The sequence below is a fragment of the Oncorhynchus tshawytscha genome, unplaced genomic scaffold (assembly GCF_018296145.1).
Source record: "Oncorhynchus tshawytscha isolate Ot180627B unplaced genomic scaffold, Otsh_v2.0 Un_contig_1923_pilon_pilon, whole genome shotgun sequence".
Lineage (NCBI taxonomy): Eukaryota > Metazoa > Chordata > Actinopteri > Salmoniformes > Salmonidae > Oncorhynchus > Oncorhynchus tshawytscha.
In genome coordinates, this window is record NW_024609027.1 from 75001 (window position 1) to 97703 (window position 22703).

The following is a 22703-nucleotide window of genomic DNA, read 5'->3' on the forward strand; positions in this document are numbered from 1 at the left end:
GTTGATAATTGGTAGCAGTCTTCGTCAGATGTTGATAATTGGTAGCAGTCTTTGACAGATGTTGATAATTGGTAGCAGTCTTTGTCAGATGTTCATAATTGGTAGCAGTCTTCATCAGATGTTGATAATTGGTAGCAGTCTTCGTCAGATGTTGATAATTGGTAGCAGTCTTCGTCAGATGTTGATAATTGGTAGCAGTCAATTGGTAGCAGTCTTCGTCAGATGTTGATAATTTGTAGCAGTCTTCGTCAGATGTTCATAATTGGTAGCGGTCTTCGTCAGATGTTCATAATTGGTAGCAGTCTTCGTCAGATGTTGATAATTGGTAGCAGTCTTCGTCAGATGTTGATAATTGGTAGCAGTCTTCGTCAGATGTTAATAATTGGTAGCAGTCTTCGTCAGATGTTAATCATTGGTAGCAGTCTTCGTCAGATGTTAATAATTGGTAGCAGTCTTCGTCAGATGTTAATAATTGGTAGCAGTCTTCGTCAGATGTTAATAATTGGTAGCAGTCTACAGATTGAATTGATTCCACAGGTAAGGCCTCTATTTGATTTTAAACCCTTTCAGAGGACTTAAAGTGTGACTGAACGCACCGATTCAGCAAGTGTTTATCTGTTGCTTATGAAGAAAATTGTCAGTCTTGGAGGTGTGGATTGATGTGGCAGTTACTGATGTTTGTCCCCCATGAGACACCATAGGAACAAAGCCAGTATCACTTCCTAAAAAAGAGTCAGAATGAATTTAAGATAACTCAAGAAATCTGTCATTAATTTAGACGTTTTTCCAAAGGAGCATTTAGTCGGGGAAGTTTACATCTACCTAAGGTGTGTGATGCAGTAGGATATTTATCAATACATCTACCTAAGGTGTGTGATGCAGTAGGACATTTATCAATACTTCTAGCTCAGGTGTGTGATGCAGTAGGATATTTATCAATACATCTACCTAAGTTGTGTGATGCAGTAGGACATTTATCAATACTTCTAGCTCAGGTGTTGGGTGCAGTAGGATATTTATCAATACATCTACCTAAGGTGTGTGATGCAGTAGGACATTTATCAATACTTCTAGCTCAGGTGTTGGGTGCAGTAGGATATTTATCAATACATCTACCTAAGGTGTTGGGTGCAGTAGGATATTTATCAATACATCTACCTCAGGTGTGTGATGCAGTAGGACAATTATCAATAAATCTAGCTCAAGTGTTTGATGCAGAAGGCCATTTCTCAATACATCTACCTAAGGTGTCTGATGCAGTAGACCTTTTCTAATGCATCTACCTAAGGTGTTGGGTGCAGTAGGATATTTATCAATACATCTAGCTCAGGTGTTGGGTGCAGTAGGATATGTCTCAATACATCTAGCTCAGGTGTTTGACGCAGTAGGCCATTTCTCAATAAATCTACCTAAGGTGTTTGATGCAGTAGGACATTTATCAATACATCCAGCTAAGGTGTTTGATGCAGTAGGCTATTTATCAATACATCCAGCTAAGGTGTTTGATGCAGTAGGCTATTTATCAATACGTCTAGCTAAGGTGTTTGATGCAGTAGGCTATTTATCAATACGTCTAGCTAAGGTGTTTGACGCAGTAGGACATTTATCAATAGGTCTAGCTTAGGTGTTTGACGCAGTAGGACATTTATCAATACATCTACTTAAGGTGTTTGGTGCAGTTTTTCAGAAGTAAAAAAATTTGTGACGTGTTGTCTTGTGTAAACAAAGTCCGACCCGCTGTGCTACTGGGCAGGACTGTCTCACTGTGTTCTGCTGTATCAATGGATAGACTGTGATCACCACAGCTGTTTATCCTGTGCTACTGGGCAGGACTGTCTCACTGTGTTCTGCTGTATCAATGGATAGACTGTGATCACCACAGCTGTTTATCCTGTGCTACTGGGCAGGACTGTCTCACTGTGTTCTGCTGTATCAATGGATAGACTGTGATCACCACAGCTGTTTATCCTGTGCTACTGGGCAGGACTGTCTCACTGTGTTCTGCTGTATCAATGGATAGACTGTGATCACCACAGTTGTTTATCCTGTGCTACTGGGCAGGACTGTCTCACTGTCTGTGTTCTGCTGTATCAATGGATAGACCGTAATCACCACAGCTGTTTATCCTGTGGTAGTGGGCAGCTGTTTATCCTATGGTAGTGGGCAGCTGTTTATCCTGTGGTAGTGGGCAGCTGTTTATCCTGTGGTAGTGGGCAGCTGTTTATCCTGTGGTAGTGGGCAGCTGTTTATCCTGTGGTAGTGGGCAGCTGTTTATCCTGTGGTAGTGGGCAGCTGTTTATCCTGTGGTAGTGGGCAGCTGTTTATCCTTTGGTAGTGGGCAAGTGGCATTGTGGAAATCAAAATAAATGTTTTGACTAATGTCGATGTTACACATGCAGATTTTAACGAGAGAAGTTGGTTCTCGAGTTCAGTTCGGCTTGAAAGAGAAAATTCTAGCCAGGCAGAAAGGGTCTGGTCCTAGTTCTTGCCCATGGAGTTTCAGATAAGAAAATTGAACCTTAGAAGAAAACAGGACAGAATCCCCATTCCCCAGTTACACCTCTGTAGCATGCTAATACTAGCTAGCACCTGGCGAGGAGTGTTGGCCTTCAGTAATATGTATGGCAGTCAGGGCAGGTTATGTTGGACCCTGGTAATAGATAAAGCTTTGAACCGGTCTGGAAATGCAGTATTTCTTTAAATGCAGTCTTCTGATGGTATGGAAAAGAAAACAGTATATAGTGTGTCTCTCTCCCCCTGTGTGTGTGATAAGCATGGCATGCTGTAGATGATTATGATTCTGACTATGATGATGATCATAATTCTGACTATGATGATGATCATAATTCTGACTATGATGATGATCATAATTCTGACTATGATGATGATCATAATTCTGACTATGATGATGATTACAATTCTGACAATAATGATGATTATTATAATTCTGACTACAAATGATGACAATGATAATTATTATTAGTATAATTATTCTGACTATGATGATGATTATAGCAATGGTGATGAAGGCCCTACTAACCTTGGCATCATTATTGTCTTCAAACTGTTGTCTGACGAAGCTGTCGAAGGCATCCCAGTGGCTGTCAGTCAGGTTACCCCCCACAGACCACAGGTAGCAGAACACAAACGTCTGACACAACACACTGTTCAGGTGCTTAGCTTCCTAGAAAAAAATAAAGAAAAAAACACACACACACCACACACACACACACACACACACACACACACACACACGTGTGCTCTATTGGCCATATACCACAAACCCCCGCCCGAGGTGCCTTATTGCTATTATAAACTGGTCGACAACGTAATTAGAGAAGTAAAAAAGAAATGTTTTGTCATACCTGTGGAATACGGTCTGATATACCACGTCTGTCAGCCAATCAGCTTTCAGGGCTCGAACCACCCAGTTTAAAGATGTGTATAATGACTGGTTAACATGTGGTTGTGGTCATGCTGCGCTCTAGTAACATTTAGCCTACCATCTTGAGGTCTGGTCTTCCGTCTCCCAGCAGCAGCGCCTCCAACAGGCAGCAGAGGGTAGTGACCTTACTGATGTCCACCTGGCCCATGGCCTGGACACAACGCTTCCACACAAACTGAAGACCCTTTTCCACGTACTGCTCAAACAACGCCAACAGGTACACACACACCGCTTCAGGGAGCTGGGAGGAGGAGGTAGAAGGGAGAGGAGGATAGGGGGAGACAGCAACAGAGAGGGCAGAGAGAGCAGAGAGGGCAGAGAGGGCAGAGAGAGTGAGAAGCAGGGCAAGTTAAATGTATGATCAGGACATCAAGAAAAAACAGGTAAAAGTTGGCTTTTGAATTAAGATAAAGATCCATGTCAACCAATAACTCAATAGACAGTAATCAAGATACATCATCTGTCAGCTATAACATCAGACACAACAGCAGATAAAACCCATCCCTGACAACACTGTAGGTCTGTAACATCAGAAACAACAGCAGATATAACCCATCTCTGACAACACTGTAGGTTGTAACATCAGAAACAACAGCAGATATAACCCATCTCTGACAACACTGTAGGTCTGTAACATCAGAAACAACAGCAGATATAACCCATCTCTGACAACACTGTAGGTCTGTAACATCAGACACAACAGCAGATATAACCCATCTCTGACAACACTGTAGGTCTGTAACATCAGAAACAACAGCAGATATAACCCATCTCTGACAACACTGTAGGTCTGTAACATCTGTCTGCTATAACATCAGAAACAACAGCAGATATAACCCATCTCTGACAACACTGTAGGTCTGTAACATCAGACACAACAGCAGATAAAACCCATCTCTGACAACACTGTAGGTCTGTAACATCTGTCTGCTATAACATCAGAAACAACAGCAGATAAAACCCATCTCTGACAACACTGTAGGTCTGTAACATCAGACACAACAGCAGATATAACCCATCTCTGACAACACTGTAGGTCTGTAACATCAGAAACAACAGCAGATATAACCCATCTCTGACAACACTGTAGGTCTGTAACATCTGTCTGCTATAACATCAGAAACAACAGCAGATATAACCCATCTCTGACAACACTGTAGGTCTGTAACATCAGAAACAACAGCAGATATAACCCATCTCTGACAACACTGTAGGTCTGTAACATCTGTCTGCTATAACATCAGAAACAACAGCAGATATAACCCATCTCTGACAACACTGTAGGTCTGTATCATCTGTCAGCTATAACATCAGAAACAGCAGCAGCAGTACGAGGAAGGATATAAAACCATTTAAAGACAGTTATCATAAAGACAGGGACAGTTCACAGGATCCTCCTCTAATGATGCAAGAGAGAATGTGTAAAGGTTAGAGGTTAGAGGTGATGTGTTGTGGTGGTTGATGTTTATGATGGATCTGCTGACACTGACGGTAGGAGTACCATTCTAGCCATCTATATAGTTAGATACATCTCTGTCTTTGGTCTGAGACAGGCGACATTCTCTGTGATCTTCACAGAACGATAACATGAGAATACAGATTTCCAAACAGGCTTGACTGAGCCCACAGCTACTTCCACAGAGGGGCGTTATGATTATGAAGACATGGTAGATGTATATTCTGATGGAGTAGAGATGTGATCAGCGCAGGAAATCACCTTGTTAGTCAGGCCAGTGATCCAGGTCTGGACCATGCTATAGGAGAATGGTAAATCACCTTGTTAGAGGCCAGTGATCCAGGTCTGGACCATGTTAGGAGTCTGGTAAATCACCTTGTTAGCCAGGCCAGTGATCCAGGTCTGGACCATGTTAAGGAGAATGGTAAATCACCTTGTTAGCCAGGCCAGTGATCCAGGTCTGGACCATGTTAGGAGAATGGTAAATCACCTTGTTAGCCAGGCCAGTGATCCAGGTCTGGACCATGTTTTAGTCAGGCCAGTGATCCAGGTCTGGACCATGTTAAATCACCTTGTAGCCAGGCCAGTGATCCAGGTCTGGACCATCAGACTGGTAAATCACCTTGTTAGTCAGGCCAGTGATCCAGGTCTGGACCATGTTAAGGAGACTGGTAAATCACCTTGTTAGTCAGAACAGTGATCCAGGTCTGGACCATGAGACTGGTAAATCACCTTGTTAGTCAGAACAGTGATCCAGGTCTGGACCATGTTAAGGAGACTGGTAAATCACCTTGTTAGCCAGGCCAGTGATCCAGGTGTGGACCATGTTAAGGAGAATGGTAAATCACCTTGTTAGCCAGGCCAGTGATCCAGGTGTGGACCATGTTAAGGAGACTGGTAAATCACCTTGTTAGCCAGACCAGTGATCCAGGTCTGGACCATGTTAAGGAGAATGGTAAATCACCTTGTTAGCCAGGCCAGTGATCCAGGTCTGGACCATGTTTAGGAGAATGGTAAATCCCCTTGTTAGTCAGGCCAGTGATCCAGGTCTGGACCATGTTAAGGAGACTGGTAAATCACCTTGTTAGTCAGAACAGTGATCCAGGTCTGGACCATGTTAAGGAGACTGGTAAATCACCTTGTTAGTCAGGCCAGTGATCCAGGTCTGGACCATGTTAAGGAGACTGGTAAATCACCTTGTTAGTCAGGCCAGTGATCCAGGTCTGGACCATGTTAAGGAGACTGGTAAATCACCTTGTTAGCCAGGCCAGTGATCCAGGTCTGGACCATGAGACTGGTAAATCACCTTGTTAGTCAGAACAGTGATCCAGGTCTGGACCATGTTAAGGAGACTGGTAAATCACCTTGTTAGTCAGAACAGTGATCCAGGTCTGGACCATGAGACTGGTAAATCACCTTGTTAGCCAGAACAGTGATCCAGGTCTGGACCATGTTAAGGAGACTGGTAAATCACCTTGTTAGTCAGAACAGTGATCCAGGTCTGGACCATGTTAAGGAGACTGGTAAATCCCCTTGTTAGCCAGGCCAGTGATCCAGGTCTGGACCATGTTAAGGAGACTGGTAAATCACCTTGTTAGCCAGGCCAGTGATCCAGGTCTGGACCATGAGACTGGTAAATCACCTTGTTAGTCAGAACAGTGATCCAGGTCTGGACCATGTTAAGGAGACTGGTAAATCACCTTGTTAGTCAGGCCAGTGATCCAGGTCTGGACCATGTTAAGGAGACTGGTAAATCACCTTGTTAGTCAGAACAGTGATCCAGGTCTGGACCATGTTAAGGAGACTGGTAAATCACCTTGTTAGTCAGGCCAGTGATCCAGGTCTGGACCATGTTAAGGAGACTGGTAAATCACCTTGTTAGCCAGGCCAGTGATCCAGGTCTGGACCATGTTAAGGAGACTGGTAAATCACCTTGTTAGTCAGGCCAGTGATCCAGGTCTGGACCATGTTAAGGAGACTGGTAAATCACCTTGTTAGTCAGAACAGTGATCCAGGTCTGGACCATGTTAAGGAGACTGGTAAATCACCTTGTTAGTCAGAACAGTGATCCAGGTCTGGACCATGTTAAGGAGACTGGTAAATCACCTTGTTAGCCAGGCCAGTGATCCAGGTCTGGACCATGTTAAGGAGACTGGTAAATCATCTTGTTAGCCAGGCCAGTGATCCAGGTCTGGACATGAGACTGGTAAATCACCTGTTAGTCAGGCCAGTGATCCAGGTCTGGACCATGAGACTGGTAAATCACCTTGTTAGTCAGAACAGTGATCCAGGTCTGGACCATGTTAAGGAGACTGGTAAATCACCTTGTTAGCCAGGCCAGTGATCCAGGTCTGGACCATCAGGAGACTGGTAAATCACCTTGTTAGTCAGGCCAGTGATCCAGGTCTGGACCATGTTAAGGAGACTGGTAAATCACCTTGTTAGTCAGAACAGTGATCCAGGTCTGGACCATGAGACTGGTAAATCACCTTGTTAGTCAGAACAGTGATCCAGGTCTGGACCATGTTAAGGAGACTGGTAAATCACCTTGTTAGTCAGAACAGTGATCCAGGTCTGGACCATGTTAAGGAGACTGGTAAATCACCTTGTTAGCCAGGCCAGTGATCCAGGTCTGGACCATGTTAAGGAGACTGGTAAATCACCTTGTTAGCCAGACCAGTGATCCAGGTCTGGACCATGTTAAGGAGAATGGTAAATCACCTTGTTAGCCAGGCCAGTGATCCAGGTCTGGACCATGTTTAGGAGAATGGTAAATCACCTTGTTAGTCAGGCCAGTGATCCAGGTCTGGACCATGTTAAGAGAGTAAATCACCTTGTTAGTCAGAACAGTGATCCAGGTCTGGACCATGAGACTGGTAAATCACCTTGTTAGTCAGAACAGTGATCCAGGTCTGGACCATGTTGAGACTGGTAAATCACCTTGTTAGTCAGAACAGTGATCCAGGTCTGGACCATGTTAAGGAGACTGGTAAATCACCTTGTTAGTCAGGCCAGTGATCCAGGTCTGGACCATGTTAAGGAGACTGGTAAATCACCTTGTTAGCCAGGCCAGTGATCCAGGTCTGGACCATGAGACTGGTAAATCACCTTGTTAGTCAGAACAGTGATCCAGGTCTGGACCATGTTAAGGAGACTGGTAAATCACCTTGTTAGTCAGAACAGTGATCCAGGTCTGGACCATGTTAAGGAGACTGGTAAATCACCTTGTTAGCCAGAACAGTGATCCAGGTCTGGACCATGTTAAGGAGACTGGTAAATCACCTTGTTAGTCAGAACAGTGATCCAGGTCTGGACCATGTTAAGGAGACTGGTAAATCACCTTGTTAGCCAGGCCAGTGATCCAGGTCTGGACCATGTTAAGGAGACTGGTAAATCATCTTGTTAGCCAGGCCAGTGATCCAGGTCTGGATCATGAGACTGGTAAATCACCTTGTTAGTCAGAACAGTGATCCAGGTCTGGACCATGTTAAGGAGACTGGTAAATCACCTTGTTAGTCAGGCCAGTGATCCAGGTCTGGACCATGTTAAGGAGACTGGTAAATCACCTTGTTAGTCAGAACAGTGATCCAGGTCTGGACCATGTTAAGGAGACTGGTAAATCACCTTGTTAGTCAGGCCAGTGATCCAGGTCTGGACCATGTTAAGGAGACTGGTAAATCACCTTGTTAGCCAGGCCAGTGATCCAGGTCTGGACCATGTTAAGGAGACTGGTAAATCACCTTGTTAGTCAGAACAGTGATCCAGGTCTGGACCATGTTAAGGAGACTGGTAAATCACCTTGTTATCATCCAGGTCTTGTTAAGGAGACTGGTAAATCACCTTGTTAGTCAGAACAGTGATCCAGGTCTGGACCATGTTAAGGAGACTGGTAAATCACCTTGTTAGCCAGGCCAGTGATCCAGGTCTGGACCTGAGACCATGTTAGGCCAGTGATCCAGACATGGTAAATCACCTTGTTAGTCAGGCCAGTGATCCAGGTCTGGACCATGAGACTGGTAAATCACCTTGTTAGTCAGAACAGTGATCCAGGTCTGGACCATGTTAAGGAGACTGGTAAATCACCTTGTTAGTCAGGCCAGTGATCCAGGTCTGGACCATGTTAAGGAGACTGGTAAATCACCTTGTTAGCCAGGCCAGTGATCCAGGTCTGGACCATGTTAAGGAGACTGGTAAATCACCTTGTTAGCCAGGCCAGTGATCCAGGTCTGGACCATGAGACTGGTAAATCACCTTGTTAGTCAGGCCAGTGATCCAGGTCTGGACCATGTTAAGGAGACTGGTAAATCACCTTGTTAGTCAGAACAGTGATCCAGGTCTGGACCATGTTAAGGAGACTGGTAAATCACCTTGTTAGTCAGAACAGTGATCCAGGTCTGGACCATGTTAAGGAGACTGGTAAATCACCTTGTTAGTCAGAACAGTGATCCAGGTCTGGACCATGTTAAGGAGACTGGTAAATCACCTTGTTAGCCAGGCCAGTGATCCAGGTCTGGACCATGTTAAGGAGACTGGTAAATCATCTTGTTAGCCAGGCCAGTGATCCAGGTCTGGACCATGAGACTGGTAAATCACCTTGTTAGTCAGAACAGTGATCCAGGTCTGGACCATGTTAAGGAGACTGGTAAATCACCTTGTTAGTCAGGCCAGTGATCCAGGTCTGGACCATGTTAAGGAGACTGGTAAATCACCTTGTTAGCCAGTCTAGTGATCCAGGTCTGGACCATGTTAAGGAGACTGGTAAATCACCTTGTTAGTCAGAACAGTGATCCAGGTCTGGACCATGTTAAGGAGACTGGTAAATCACCTTGTTAGCCAGGCCAGTGATCCAGGTCTGGACCATGAGACTGGTAAATCACCTTGTTAGTCAGAACAGTGAGACCATGTTAAGGAGACTGGTAAATCACCTTGTTAGCCAGGCCAGTGATCCAGGTCTGGACCATGTTAAGGAGACTGGTAAATCATCTTGTTAGCCACAGTGATCCAGGTCTGGTGAGACTGGTAAATCACCTTGTTAGTCAGAACAGTGATCCAGGTCTGGACCATGTTAAGGAGACTGGTAAATCACCTTGTTAGTCAGGCCAGTGATCCAGGTCTGGACCATGTTAAGGAGACTGGTAAATCACCTTGTTAGCCAGGCCAGTGATCCAGGTCTGGACCATGTTAAGGAGACTGGTAAATCACCTTGTTAGTCAGAACAGTGATCCAGGTCTGGACCATGTTAAGGAGACTGGTAAATCACCTTGTTAGTCAGAACAGTGATCCAGGTCTGGACCATGTTAAGGAGACTGGTAAATCACCTTGTTAGCCAGAACAGTGATCCAGGTCTGGACCATGTTAAGGAGACTGGTAAATCACCTTGTTAGTCAGAACAGTGATCCAGGTCTGGACCATGTTAAGGAGACTGGTAAATCACCTTGTTAGCCAGGCCAGTGATCCAGGTCTGGACCATGTTAAGGAGACTGGTAAATCATCTTGTTAGCCAGGCCAGTGATCCAGGTCTGGACCATGAGACTGGTAAATCACCTTGTTAGTCAGAACAGTGATCCAGGTCTGGACCTGAGACTGGTAAATCACCTTGTTAGTCAGAACAGTGATCCAGGTCTGGACCATGTTAAGGAGACTGGTAAATCACCTTGTTAGTCAGAACAGTGATCCAGGTCTGGACCATGTTAAGGAGACTGGTAAATCACCTTGTTAGTCAGCCAGTGATCCAGGTCTGGACCAGGAGACTGGTAAATCACCTTGTTAGCCAGGCCAGTGATCCAGGTCTGGACCATGAGACTGGTAAATCACCTTGTTAGTCAGAACAGTGATCCAGGTCTGGACCATGTTAAGGAGACTGGTAAATCACCTTGTTAGTCAGAACAGTGATCCAGGTCTGGACCATGTTAAGGAGACTGGTAAATCACCTTGTTAGCCAGAACAGTGATCCAGGTCTGGACCATGTTAAGGAGACTGGTAAATCACCTTGTTAGTCAGAACAGTGATCCAGGTCTGGACCATGTTAAGGAGACTGGTAAATCCCCTTGTTAGCCAGGCCAGTGATCCAGGTCTGGACCATGTTAAGGAGACTGGTAAATCATCTTGTTAGCCAGGCCAGTGATCCAGGTCTGGACCATGAGACTGGTAAATCACCTTGTTAGTCAGAACAGTGATCCAGGTCTGGACCATGTTAAGGAGACTGGTAAATCACCTTGTTAGTCAGGCCAGTGATCCAGGTCTGGACCATGTTAAGGAGACTGGTAAATCACCTTGTTAGTCAGAACAGTGATCCAGGTCTGGACCATGTTAAGGAGACTGGTAAATCACCTTGTTAGTCAGGCCAGTGATCCAGGTCTGGACCATGTTAAGGAGACTGGTAAATCACCTTGTTAGCCAGGCTAGTGATCCAGGTCTGGACCATGTTAAGGAGACTGGTAAATCACCTTGTTAGTCAGAACAGTGATCCAGGTCTGGACCATGTTAAGGAGACTGGTAAATCACCTTGTTAGTCAGAACAGTGATCCAGGTCTGGACCATGTTAAGGAGACTGGTAAATCACCTTGTTAGCCAGAACAGTGATCCAGGTCTGGACCATGTTAAGGAGACTGGTAAATCACCTTGTTAGTCAGAACAGTGATCCAGGTCTGGACCTTGTTAGCCAGGCCAGTGATCCAGGTCTGGACCATGTTAAGGAGACTGGTAAATCATCTTGTTAGCCAGGCCAGTGATCCAGGTCTGGATCATGAGACTGGTAAATCACCTTGTTAGTCAGAACAGTGATCCAGGTCTGGACCATGTTAAGGAGAATGGTAAATCACCTTGTTAGCCAGGCCAGTGATCCAGGTCTAGACCATGAGACTGGTAAATCACCTTGTTAGTCAGGCCAGTAATCCAGGTCTGGACCATGTTAAGGAGACTGGTAAATCACCTTGTTAGTCAGAACAGTGATCCAGGTCTGGACCATGTTAAGGAGACTGGTAAATCCCCTTGTTAGTCAGGCCAGTGATCCAGGTCTGGACCATGTTAAGGAGACTGGTAAATCACCTTGTTAGCCAGGCCAGTGATCCAGGTCTGGACCATGTTAAGGAGACTGGCAAATCACCTTTTTAGCCAGGCCAGTGATCCAGGTCTGGACATAGGGCATCCATTTGAGTTCGTTAGAGTCGATGTAGACCATCCCACAGCGACTCACTGTGGCTGGGGACGCCACCGATAAGTCCTGGACCTGAGACACACAACACAGAGGTTGCAGAGCATTTACAAAGTCTGGATCTTTAACATGTCACTATTATCTGTTCATGTCAAAGACGTCCATAGTGACTGTCCCGATTGTCATCAACACTAGAACGCAATGAAGAGGGACCCCTAACCTATAACCCTGACCCCTCTCTGACCTCAAACACCATGTGTATAGACGGGGTCAGTTTGATGCGTTCGCTGTTGGCCAGACACAGCATCTTGTTGTCGTCCAGGACCGTGTTCATATTCTCAATCCACAGCGCGTCCACCGGACCGTCCGACACGATCCACTTGTGGTCATCGCTGGTGTCATTGCAGGCCGCTCGCACGCTGAGCGCCATCAGGCCGTCACGCCACTCCAGGGTCAATATGTTCACCTGTAGGGGTCAGGGATTAAAGGTTAGGGGCTCATGTTATGCACTTTGTGACCTATGTTTGTATATACACATTGGTAAAAACCAATAGCAAGTGAGTGAGTAAACACTGTCTTCTGCATACAGATGAATATTACAAGTTAACAGATAGACCAGTATTATTGACATAAATAGTAAAGAGAACAGGTCCCAGTACAGACCCCTGCGGTACACCTTTTGTAATATCCAGGAAACTAGACTGAACACCATCAGAGATCATGCATTGAGGTCTGTCTGACAGATCATTCTCAAACCACTTGCAAAAAGCCTGACCCAGACCTATTTCAGTCAGCCTTTGAATGATAATGTGATGGTCAACAGTGTCAAAGGCCTTGGAAAGGTCTATAAATAAGGCAGCAGAATGATTTTTTTATGATCCAAGCAATTTAACACATCACCTAGAATAACCGTAGAAGCTGAACCGGTGCTGTGTCCAGGTCTAAAACCGGATTGGTTCATATTAAGAACAGTGAGAAGTTTAAAAAGTTCTTCGCTAAAAGTTGGTCGGGGAAATTGGACAGTAGTTATCTAAGTCAGAAGGATCTCCTCCTTCATGTAGGGGAGGACATGCGCCACTTTCCAGATCTTAAAGGAGAACACCAGAAACAATAGTCAGGTTAAAATAAAGGTCAGTGGTTCTGTAAGTGGAGCAGAGAGCTGCAGTGAGAAGAGGTCAAGAGAATCAGCCCCTATAGCTTTATTAACATCCGCAAAGCCCTCAGTACATCATAGGCATCAAATGGTTGAAATGAAACGACAGTATGTGAGTCTGTTAGTGCACAGATGAATTGTCAGCCAGGCGTACCTCTCCGTAGAGCTCTCCCATGGTGACAGACTTGGGGTTGAGGACGTATGTCTTGACCGGGAGGTAAAAGGGGTTGTGTTTCCCGTGGCCAGCCTGCCACAGGGTATCTAAGGTATCAGACAGGATGGAGTAGACCGTGGTCTTCCCTCCACCTGTAGGCCCCACCAACATCACACCATGACGTACTATCATGGTCTCATACAGCTGGATCACCTGGAGGGAGGGAGAGGAAGGGTTACAACCACACAGAGATCACCTGGAGGGAGGGAGAGGAAGGGTTACAACCACACAGAGATCACCTGGAGGGAGGGAGAGGAAGGGTTACAACCACACAGAGATCACCTGGAGGGAGGGAGAGGAAGGGTTACAACCACACAGAGATCACCTGGAGGGAGGAGAGGAAGGGTTACAACCACACAGAGATCACCTGGAGGGAGGGAGGAAGGGTTACAACCACACAGAGATCACCTGGAGGGAGGGAGAGGGTTACAACCACACAGAGATCACCTGGGGGAGGGGGAAGGGTTACAACCATACAGAGATCACCTGGAGGGAGGGAGAAGGGTTACAACCATACAGAGATCACCTGGAGGGAGGGAGAGGGTTACAACCACACAGAGATCACCTGGGGGGAGGGAGAGGGTTACAACCACACAGAGATCACCTGGAGGGAGGGAGAGGGTTACAACCACACAGAGATCACCTGGGGGGAGGGAGAGGGTTACAACCACACAGAGATCACCTGGAGGGAGGGAGAGGAAGGGTTATAACCACACAGAGATCACCTGGAGGGAGGGAGGGAGAGGGTTACCACCACACACAGATCACCTGGAGGGAGGGAGAGGAAGGGTTACAACCACACAGAGATCACCTGGGGGGAGGGAGAGAAAGGGTTACAACCACACAGAGATCACCTGGGGGGAGGGAGAGAAAGGGTTACAACCACACAGAGATCACCTGGGGGAGGGAGAGAAAGGGTTACAACCACACAGAGATCACCTGGGGGAGGGAGAGAAAGGGTTACAACCACACAGAGATCACCTGGAGGGAGGGAGAGGAAGGGTTACAACCACACAGAGATTACCTGGAGGGAGGGAGAGGAAGGGTTACAACCACACAGAGATCACCTGGGGGAGGGAGAGAAAGGGTTACAACCTTGTTGGTCACAGAGATTCGGTCTGTGCCTTGTTGGTCATGCTGGGTAGGGTCATCACCTGGAGGGAGGGAGAGGAAGGGTTACAACCACACAGAGATCACCTGGAGGGAGGGAGAGGGTTACAACCATACAGAGATCACCTGGAGGGAGGGAGAGGAAGGGATCAGTCTGTACCTTGTTGGTCATGCTGGGTAGGATCAGTCAGTACCTTGTGCGTCATGCTGGGTAGGGTCGGTCTGTACCTTGTTGGTCATGCTGGGTAGGGTCAGTCTGTACCTTGTTGGTCATGCTGGGTAGGGTCAGTCTGTACCTTGTTGGTCATGCTGGGTAGGGTCAGTCAGTACCTTGTTGGTCATGCTGGGTAGGGTCAGTCTGTACCTTGTTGGTCATGCTGGGTAGGGTCAGTCAGTACCTTGTTGGTCATGCTGGGTAGGGTCAGTCAGTACCTTGTTGGTCATGCTGGGTAGGGTCAGTCAGTACCTTGTTGGTCATGCTGGGTAGGGTCAGTCAGTACCTTGTGCGTCATGCTGGGTAGGGTCAGTCAGTACCTTGTGCGTCATGCTGGGTAGGGGCTGCAGGTTGCGTTTCACTAGAGACTCCAGGATGGTGGTTTGGAGAACACCGTAGTCATGTTCAGGGATGGACACGCCAGGGAACAGGTCAGACATGATGCCACTAGAGCAGAGAACACACAGACACAGAGCCGTCATATACAGAAACACACAGAGAGCCGTCATACGGACAAACACACGTCAGTAAGGCATGAAGGCATGATGAGGCATGATGAGGCATGATGAGGCATGATGAGGCATGATGAGGCATGATGAGGCATGATGAGGCATGATGAGGCATGATGAGGCATGATGAGGCATGATGAGGCATGATGAGGCATGATGAGGCATGATGAGGCATGATGAGGCATGATGAGGCATGATGAGGCATGATGAGGCATGATGAGGCATGATGACCATATAACAGTGGAACGTTCTATTCTTCTCCATAGTGCTCTAACATTAGCTGTGGGACACCATTGGTTTGTCTGTGTGTGTGTGTGTGTGTGTGTGTGTGTGTGTGTGTGTTCTCTCACCCAAAGAGCGCAGCATCGTCTGTGAGGAACTTGGGCAGATTGGAGTCTCTCAGAGCCCTGATCAGAACCACGTCTTCACTCAGGTGGGGGTTCTCTCTCTTCAGAGAGCTGCAGGGGGTCACACACACAACATAATACATTCTCTATGAATGTGGGGGTCCCTCTCTCTTCAGAGAGCTGCAGGGGGTCACACACACAACATAATGCATTCTCTATAAATGTGGGGGTCCCTCTCTCTTCAGAGAGCTGCAGGGGGTCACACGCACAACATAATACATTCTCTATGAATGTGGGGGTCCCTCTCTCTTCAGAGAGCTGTCGGGGGTCACACACACAACATAATGCATTCTCTATGAATGTGGGGGTCCCTCTCTCTTCAGAGAGCTGTCGGGGGTCACACGCACAACATAAGGCATTCTCTATAAATGTGGGGGTCCCTATCTCTTCAGAGAGCTGTCGGGGGTCACACACACAACATAATGCATTCTCTATGAATGTGGGGGTCCCTCTCTCTTCCGAGAGTCAAAATCTCATATTTTTTCAATACATTTTCAATACAATGAAAATGATAAGCTATTTACAGTATTTCAAATGTATTTAACTTTAAATCACTTCCTGGTCGTCTAAAGGTCACTGAACTGAAACATCACCGGGTCGTCTAAAGGTCACTGAACTGAAACATCACCGGGTCGTCTAAAGGTCACTGAACTGAAACATCACCGGGTCGTCTAAAGGTCACTGAACTGAAACATCACCGGGGGTCACTATTTTGAAACATCACCTAAAGGTCACTGAACTGAAACATCACGGGTATTTAAAGGTGAACTTTCTAAAGGTCACTGAACTGAAACAACTCGTCTAAAACACTGAAACATCCGGGTCGTCTAAAGGTCACTGAACTGAATGCATCACCGGGTCGTCTAAAGGTCACTGAACTGAAACATCACCGGGCCGTCTAAAGGTCACTGAACTGAAACATCACTTTAAACACACTCACCATCTCTCTGTTACACACAAACACACATGCAGACACACACAGCTTGGTTGGAGGTTGTTAGGTAGAAGTGAATTCCTCTCCTCTCTCCTCCTGTCATCCTCCCTCCCTCCTTTCCCAGAGCTCGGCTAATCAAGGTGGATGATGATTCCCCAGTGACTGTTCACCAACCCATGCATTAATAATGTGGAGTGCTGGAACACACACACCCACACCCACAGGCTGATAATGGCAGGCCCATTACATTGGATTTACAGCGGTAGTAAAAAGTGAATGAGACAGACAGAAGAGGGTGGCTCAAAACAGTCAGAGGGCTTGTTATTCACACACCTGTAAAATGAACAGCTCACCCTGTGACAAGACAAAAGCTGCGTGAGTCAATCTGGGATGAAGTGTGATGGATGGGACAGACAGGGGACATTACTACCACATCTAGACCAGGAGTGTGATGGATGGGACAGACAGGGGACATTACTACCACATCTAGACCAGGAGTGTGATGGATGGGACAGACAGGGGACATTACTACCACATCAGTGTGATGGATGGGACAGACAGGGGACATTACCACCACATCTAGACCAGGAGTGTGATGGATGGGACAGACAGGGGACATTACTACCACATCTAGACCAGGAGTGTGATGGATGGGACAGACAGCAGACATTACTACCACATCTAGACCAGGAGCGTGATGGATGGGACAGACAGGGGACATTACTACCACATCTAGACCAGGAGCGTGATGGATGGGACAGACAGGGGACATTACTACCACATCTAGACCAGGAGACATCGTGATGGATGGGACAGACAGGGGACATTCACTACCACATCTAGACCAGGAGTGTGATGGATGGGACAGACAGGGGACATTACTACCACATCTAGACCAGGAGTGTGATGGATGGGACAGACAGGGGACATTACTACCACATCTAGACCAGGAGTGTGATGGATGGGACAGACAGGGGACATTACTACCACATCTAGACCAGGAGTGTGATGGATGGGACAGACAGGGGACACACTACCACATCTAGACCAGGAGTGTGATGGATGGGACAGACAGGGGACATCACTACCACATCTAGACCAGGAGTGTGATGGATGGGACAGACAGGGGACATTACTACCACATCTAGACCAGGAGTGTGATGGATGGGACAGACAGGGGACATTACCACCACATCTAGACCAGGAGTGTGATGGATGGGACAGACAGGGGACATCACTACCACATCTAGACCAGGAGTGTGATGGATGGGACAGACAGGGGACATTACTACCACATCTAGACCAGGAGTGTGATGGATGGGACAGACAGGGGACATCACTACCACATCTAGACCAGGAGTGTGATGGATGGGACAGACAGGGGACATTACTACCACATCTAGACCAGGAGTGTGATGGATGGGACAGACAGGGGACATTACTACCACATCAAGACCAGGAGTGTGATGGATGGGACAGACAGGGGACATTACTACCACATCTAGACCAGGAGTGTGATGGTTGGGACAGACAGGGGACATCACTACCACATCTAGACCAGGAGGATCTGAATGATGCCAATCATCTTTAATATGATGTTGATACAGTGTCTCAGTCCTTCCTGTCAGGGAGCTGTCGTATGATGAGGAACGGGTCAGTAGACCAGGCAGGAGGTCATATGCTACTATCTTATTCTCTCTGAGTCAGCCCTGCAGAGAGGAAACAAGGCATTTCCCTTGTCTAGTCTGCTCTTCCTGTCACCATCCTGCACTGTGTCACTCTCAGCTTTGACAATAAGGTATGTGTCCCAAATGGCACCTTATTCCCTATATAAAGCTGGTCAAAAGCAGTGCACTGCATAGGGATGATGGAGCCATTGGGAACGCTACCAAAGGTTCACATTTGCATAGAAGTGGCTGTAAAATGCATAAGGGTAGAGGGTTCTGGGTAGAGGGTTCTGGGTAGAGGGAGATCTGTAAACGGCACTATGAGGATACAACTGAATATCGTTTCAATCTGATTTGTACATATAGTGACCTTTACCTTGTTTTTTCATAAGCCCAGAAACTGTCAGATACCGGCTGGTGGTTTTGATTGAATAGAGTTCTGTTTTTCTCTCTGTGTCCTATCTGGTCATGACGAGTTCAAAAGTACCTTGTTTTTACCCCCAAAATCTAACAGATACCGGTTTGCAACTTTGATTGAACAGGGTGGGTACAACGTTGTGTCCTAGCCTAGACCAGTATAGAATAGCACCCCCTGTGTGTCCTACCCTAGACCAGTATAGAACAGCACCCCCTGTGTGTCCTACCCTAGACCAGTATAGAACAGCACCCCCTGTGTGTCCTACCCTAGACCAGTATAGAACAGCACCCCTGTGTGTCCTACCCTAGACCAGTATAGAATAGCACCCCTGTGTGTCCTACCCTAGACCTATAGAATAGCACCCCTGTGGGTCCTACCGGCATAGAATAGACCGGTATAGAATAGCACCCCTGTGTGTCCTACCTAGACCGGTATAGAATAGCACCCCTGTGTGTCCTACCCTAGACCGGTATAGAATAGCACCCCCTGTGTGTCCTACCCTAGACCGGTATAGAATAGCAATAGCACCCCTGTGTGTCCTACCCTAGACCGGTATAGAATAGCACCCCCTGTGGGTCCTACCCTAGACCAGTATAAAATAGCACCCCCTGTGTGTCCTACCCTAGACCGGTATAGAACAGCACCCCTGTGTGTCCTACCCTAGACCAGTATAGAACAGCACCCCTGTGTGTCCTACCTAGACCGGTATAGAATAGCACCCCTGTGTGTCCTACCCTAGACCAGTATAGAATAGCACCCCTGTGTGTCCTACCCTAGACCAGTATAGAATAGCACCCCTGTGTGTCCTACCCTAGACCAGTATAGAATAGCACCCCTGTGTGTCCTACCTAGACCGGTATAGAATAGCACCCCTGTGTGTCCTACCCTAGACCAGTATAGAATAGCACCCCCTGTGTGTCCTACCCTAGACCGGTATAGAATAGCACCCCCTGTGTGTCCTACCCTAGACCGGTATAGAATAGCACCCCCTGTGTGTCCTACCCTAGACCGGTATAGAATAGCACCCCTGTGTGTCCTACCCTAGACCAGTATAGAATAGCACCCCTGTGTGTCCTACCTAGACCGGTATAGAATAGCACCCCTGTGTGTCCTACCCTAGACCAGTATAGAATAGCACCCCTGTGTGTCCTACCCTAGACCAGTATAGAATAGCACCCCTGTGTGTCCTACCCTAGACCGGTATAGAATAGCACCCCTGTGTGTCCTACCTAGACCAGTATAGAATAGCACCCCCTGTGTGTCCTACCCTAGACCAGTATAGAACAGCACCCCTGTGTGTCCTACCCTAGACCGGTATAGAATAGCACCCCCTGTGTGTCCTACCCCTAGACCAGTATAGAATAGCACCCCTGTGTGTCCTACCCTAGACCGGTATAGAATAGCACCCCTGTGTGTCCTACCCTAGACCAGTATAGAATAGCACCCCCTGTGTGTCCTACCCTAGACCGGTATAGAATAGCACCCCCTGTGTGTCCTACCCTAGACCAGTATAGAATAGCACCCCCTGTGGGTCCTACCCTGCCATGACGAGGACAGACTTGACGGCCCTCATGCCGAAGTCATAGTGGTCCTGTTGGGAGAGCTGCTCAGAACACAGCTTGTACATCTGGGTCATCTTTCGGGCCAGAGTCTTACTGGACTCAAAACCCTCAGAGTAGAGGATCACCTTGAGGAGGAGAGAATGGAAGCATGGAGGGGGAGAAACGGAAGTCAATGATCTGGTCCCCAGCTACAAATGACCTCAGCATCGTAACACATCCCCAGCCCCCCAGTTACCTCAGCGATCAGGGCATAGTTGGGCACCATCATGGCTATGGGTCTGAACAGGGCTTTGAGGTTGTCAGGGAGCTCAGTGCGTCCAGCGTAGCCTGGGTTCATAGTGATGAAGGCAGCACATGTCATCACCAGCTTGATCTCTCTGCCCTCAAACATGAACCTGGACAGCTACAAGACAGAGACCACATGACACGGAGGACTGAACCGGGTTGTGAGCATCTACCGTGTCGTTTTCTTAGGTAGTGTACACATCACCGTGACAACAGGAACAGACGATTCTGTTAGTTAAACTACCTCTGTTACACTGAGGTCTGAAGAAACAAACCTGATATCCAGGCTTTAGTTCAGAGGGCTAACAACTTCTTCAGCCGAGCGGACATCAATCTTGCCTGACTGGTGTGATGGATGGAGGTTAGAACTAGGAAGGCTGTGGGTGACCAGGTGTAGCTATACCTTGGCCATCTTCACATTGTGGATGGTGGTGAGTTGTAGGTACCAGTATATACAGTATTTGTGATATATTCCAGCAATAAGGCCCGAGGAGCTGTGGTTATTGGCCAATATACCACGGCTAATGGCTGTTCTTAAGCACGACACAACGCAGAGTGCCTGGATACAGCCCTTTTGCCTTAATGCTATTATAAACTGGTTATCAACATAATTAGAGCAGTAAAAATAAACGTTTTGTCATACTGGTGGTATACTGTCTCATATACCATGGATTTCAGCCAATCAGCATTCAGGGCTCGAACCACCCAGTTTCTAAATGTAAAGATATTGGGACAGACAGGGGAAAGGGGAGGGTATACCTTGGCCATCTTGGCATTGCGGATAGTAATGAGTTGCTGGGCGATGACAGACAGCACCTCAATGTCGATGCGGTTAAACTCATCAAAACAACACCAGGCCCCTGATTGGGCCAGACCACTGAAGAACTTCCCCATCATCTACAACACAGACAGGTGATTGGTTAAGCAGGAATAAAACAGGATCCTTCATTATGAAGAAGATCCACTGCTGTGGTGACACTGTCCCCTAGTGTTAGTGTCTGGGTAAAACAAAGACAATAGGAGAGAGGGAGAAAGAGGGTTGGGATTAGAAGGGTAAAGGAAGAGGGGAGAGAACAGGGTTCCCCAAACAGCTGATTGAAATAACCAACTCATCATCAGGCTCTGATTATTTGACTCAGAACGTGCAGTGCTAGGGCAGAACTGAGTTTGGGAAACCCTGGAATAGAAGGTTCTGTGCTGGTCAGTCTAATCAGTACCTTGTAGTCCAGTCCATCAGAACAGTTGAAGACGACACACTGGATGGACAGAGCCTTGGCCAGGTCCTTAGTGGTCTCCGTCTTCCCTGTTCCAGCTGGGCCTGCTGGAGCCCCACCAAGATCTAACTGAAGAGCCCCCATCAGACACAGGTAGCAACGATCCTAGAGACATACAACGGGTTAATGGGTAAAGAGATCCTAGAGACATACAACAGGTTAATGGGTGAAGAGATCCTAGAGAGAGACAACAGGTTAATAGATGGAGAGATCCTAGAGAGATCCTAGAGACATACAACAGGTTAATAGATGGAGAGATCCTAGAGAGATCCTAGAGAGAGACAACAGGTTAATAGATGGAGAGATCCTAGAGAGATCCTAGAGACATACAACAGGTTAATAGATGGAGAGATCCTAGAGAGATCCTAGAGAGAGACAACAGGTTAATAGATGGAGAGATCCTAGAGAGATCCTAGAGAGATCCTAGAGAGAGACAACAGGTTAATAGATGGAGAGATCCTAGAGAGATCCTAGAGAGAGACAACAGGTTTAGATGGAGAGATGGAGAGATCCTAGAGAGAGACAACAGGTTAATAGATGGAGAGATCCTAAGAGATGGAGAGATCCTAGAGAGATCCTAGAGATCCTAGAGAGAGATCCTAGAGAGAGACAACAGGTTAATAGATGGAGAGATCCTAGAGAGATCCTAGAGAGAGAGAGATCCAGGAGAGATCCTAGAGAGATCCTAGAGAGAGACAACAGGTTAATAGATGGAGAGATCCTAGAGAGATCCTAGAGACATACAACAGGTTAATAGATGGAGAGATCCTAGAGACATCCTAGAGAGAGACAACAGGTTAATAGATGGAGAGATCCTAGAGAGATCCTAGAGACATACAACAGGTTAATGGGTGAAGAGATCCTAGAGAGAGACAACAGGTTAATAGATGGAGAGATCCTAG

General features: G+C 47.0%; 1 protein-coding gene across 1 annotated transcript in view; it reads right to left on the bottom strand.

The window, feature by feature from the left end:
- Positions 1-21906, bottom strand: part of LOC112240824 (dynein axonemal heavy chain 6-like) — a gene marked incomplete at both ends in the record, with an annotated part of 94357 nt that extends 72451 nt beyond the window's left edge. Inside the window, 11 exon segments of the mRNA XM_042314035.1 lie at positions 3032-3184; positions 3504-3686; positions 12007-12129; positions 12299-12520; positions 13362-13574; positions 15066-15192; positions 15605-15712; positions 20219-20367; positions 20478-20645; positions 21287-21424; positions 21745-21906. Coding sequence (XP_042169969.1) covers positions 3032-3184; positions 3504-3686; positions 12007-12129; positions 12299-12520; positions 13362-13574; positions 15066-15192; positions 15605-15712; positions 20219-20367; positions 20478-20645; positions 21287-21424; positions 21745-21906 — 1746 coding nt within the window.
- Positions 21907-22703: the final 797 nt, after the last annotated feature.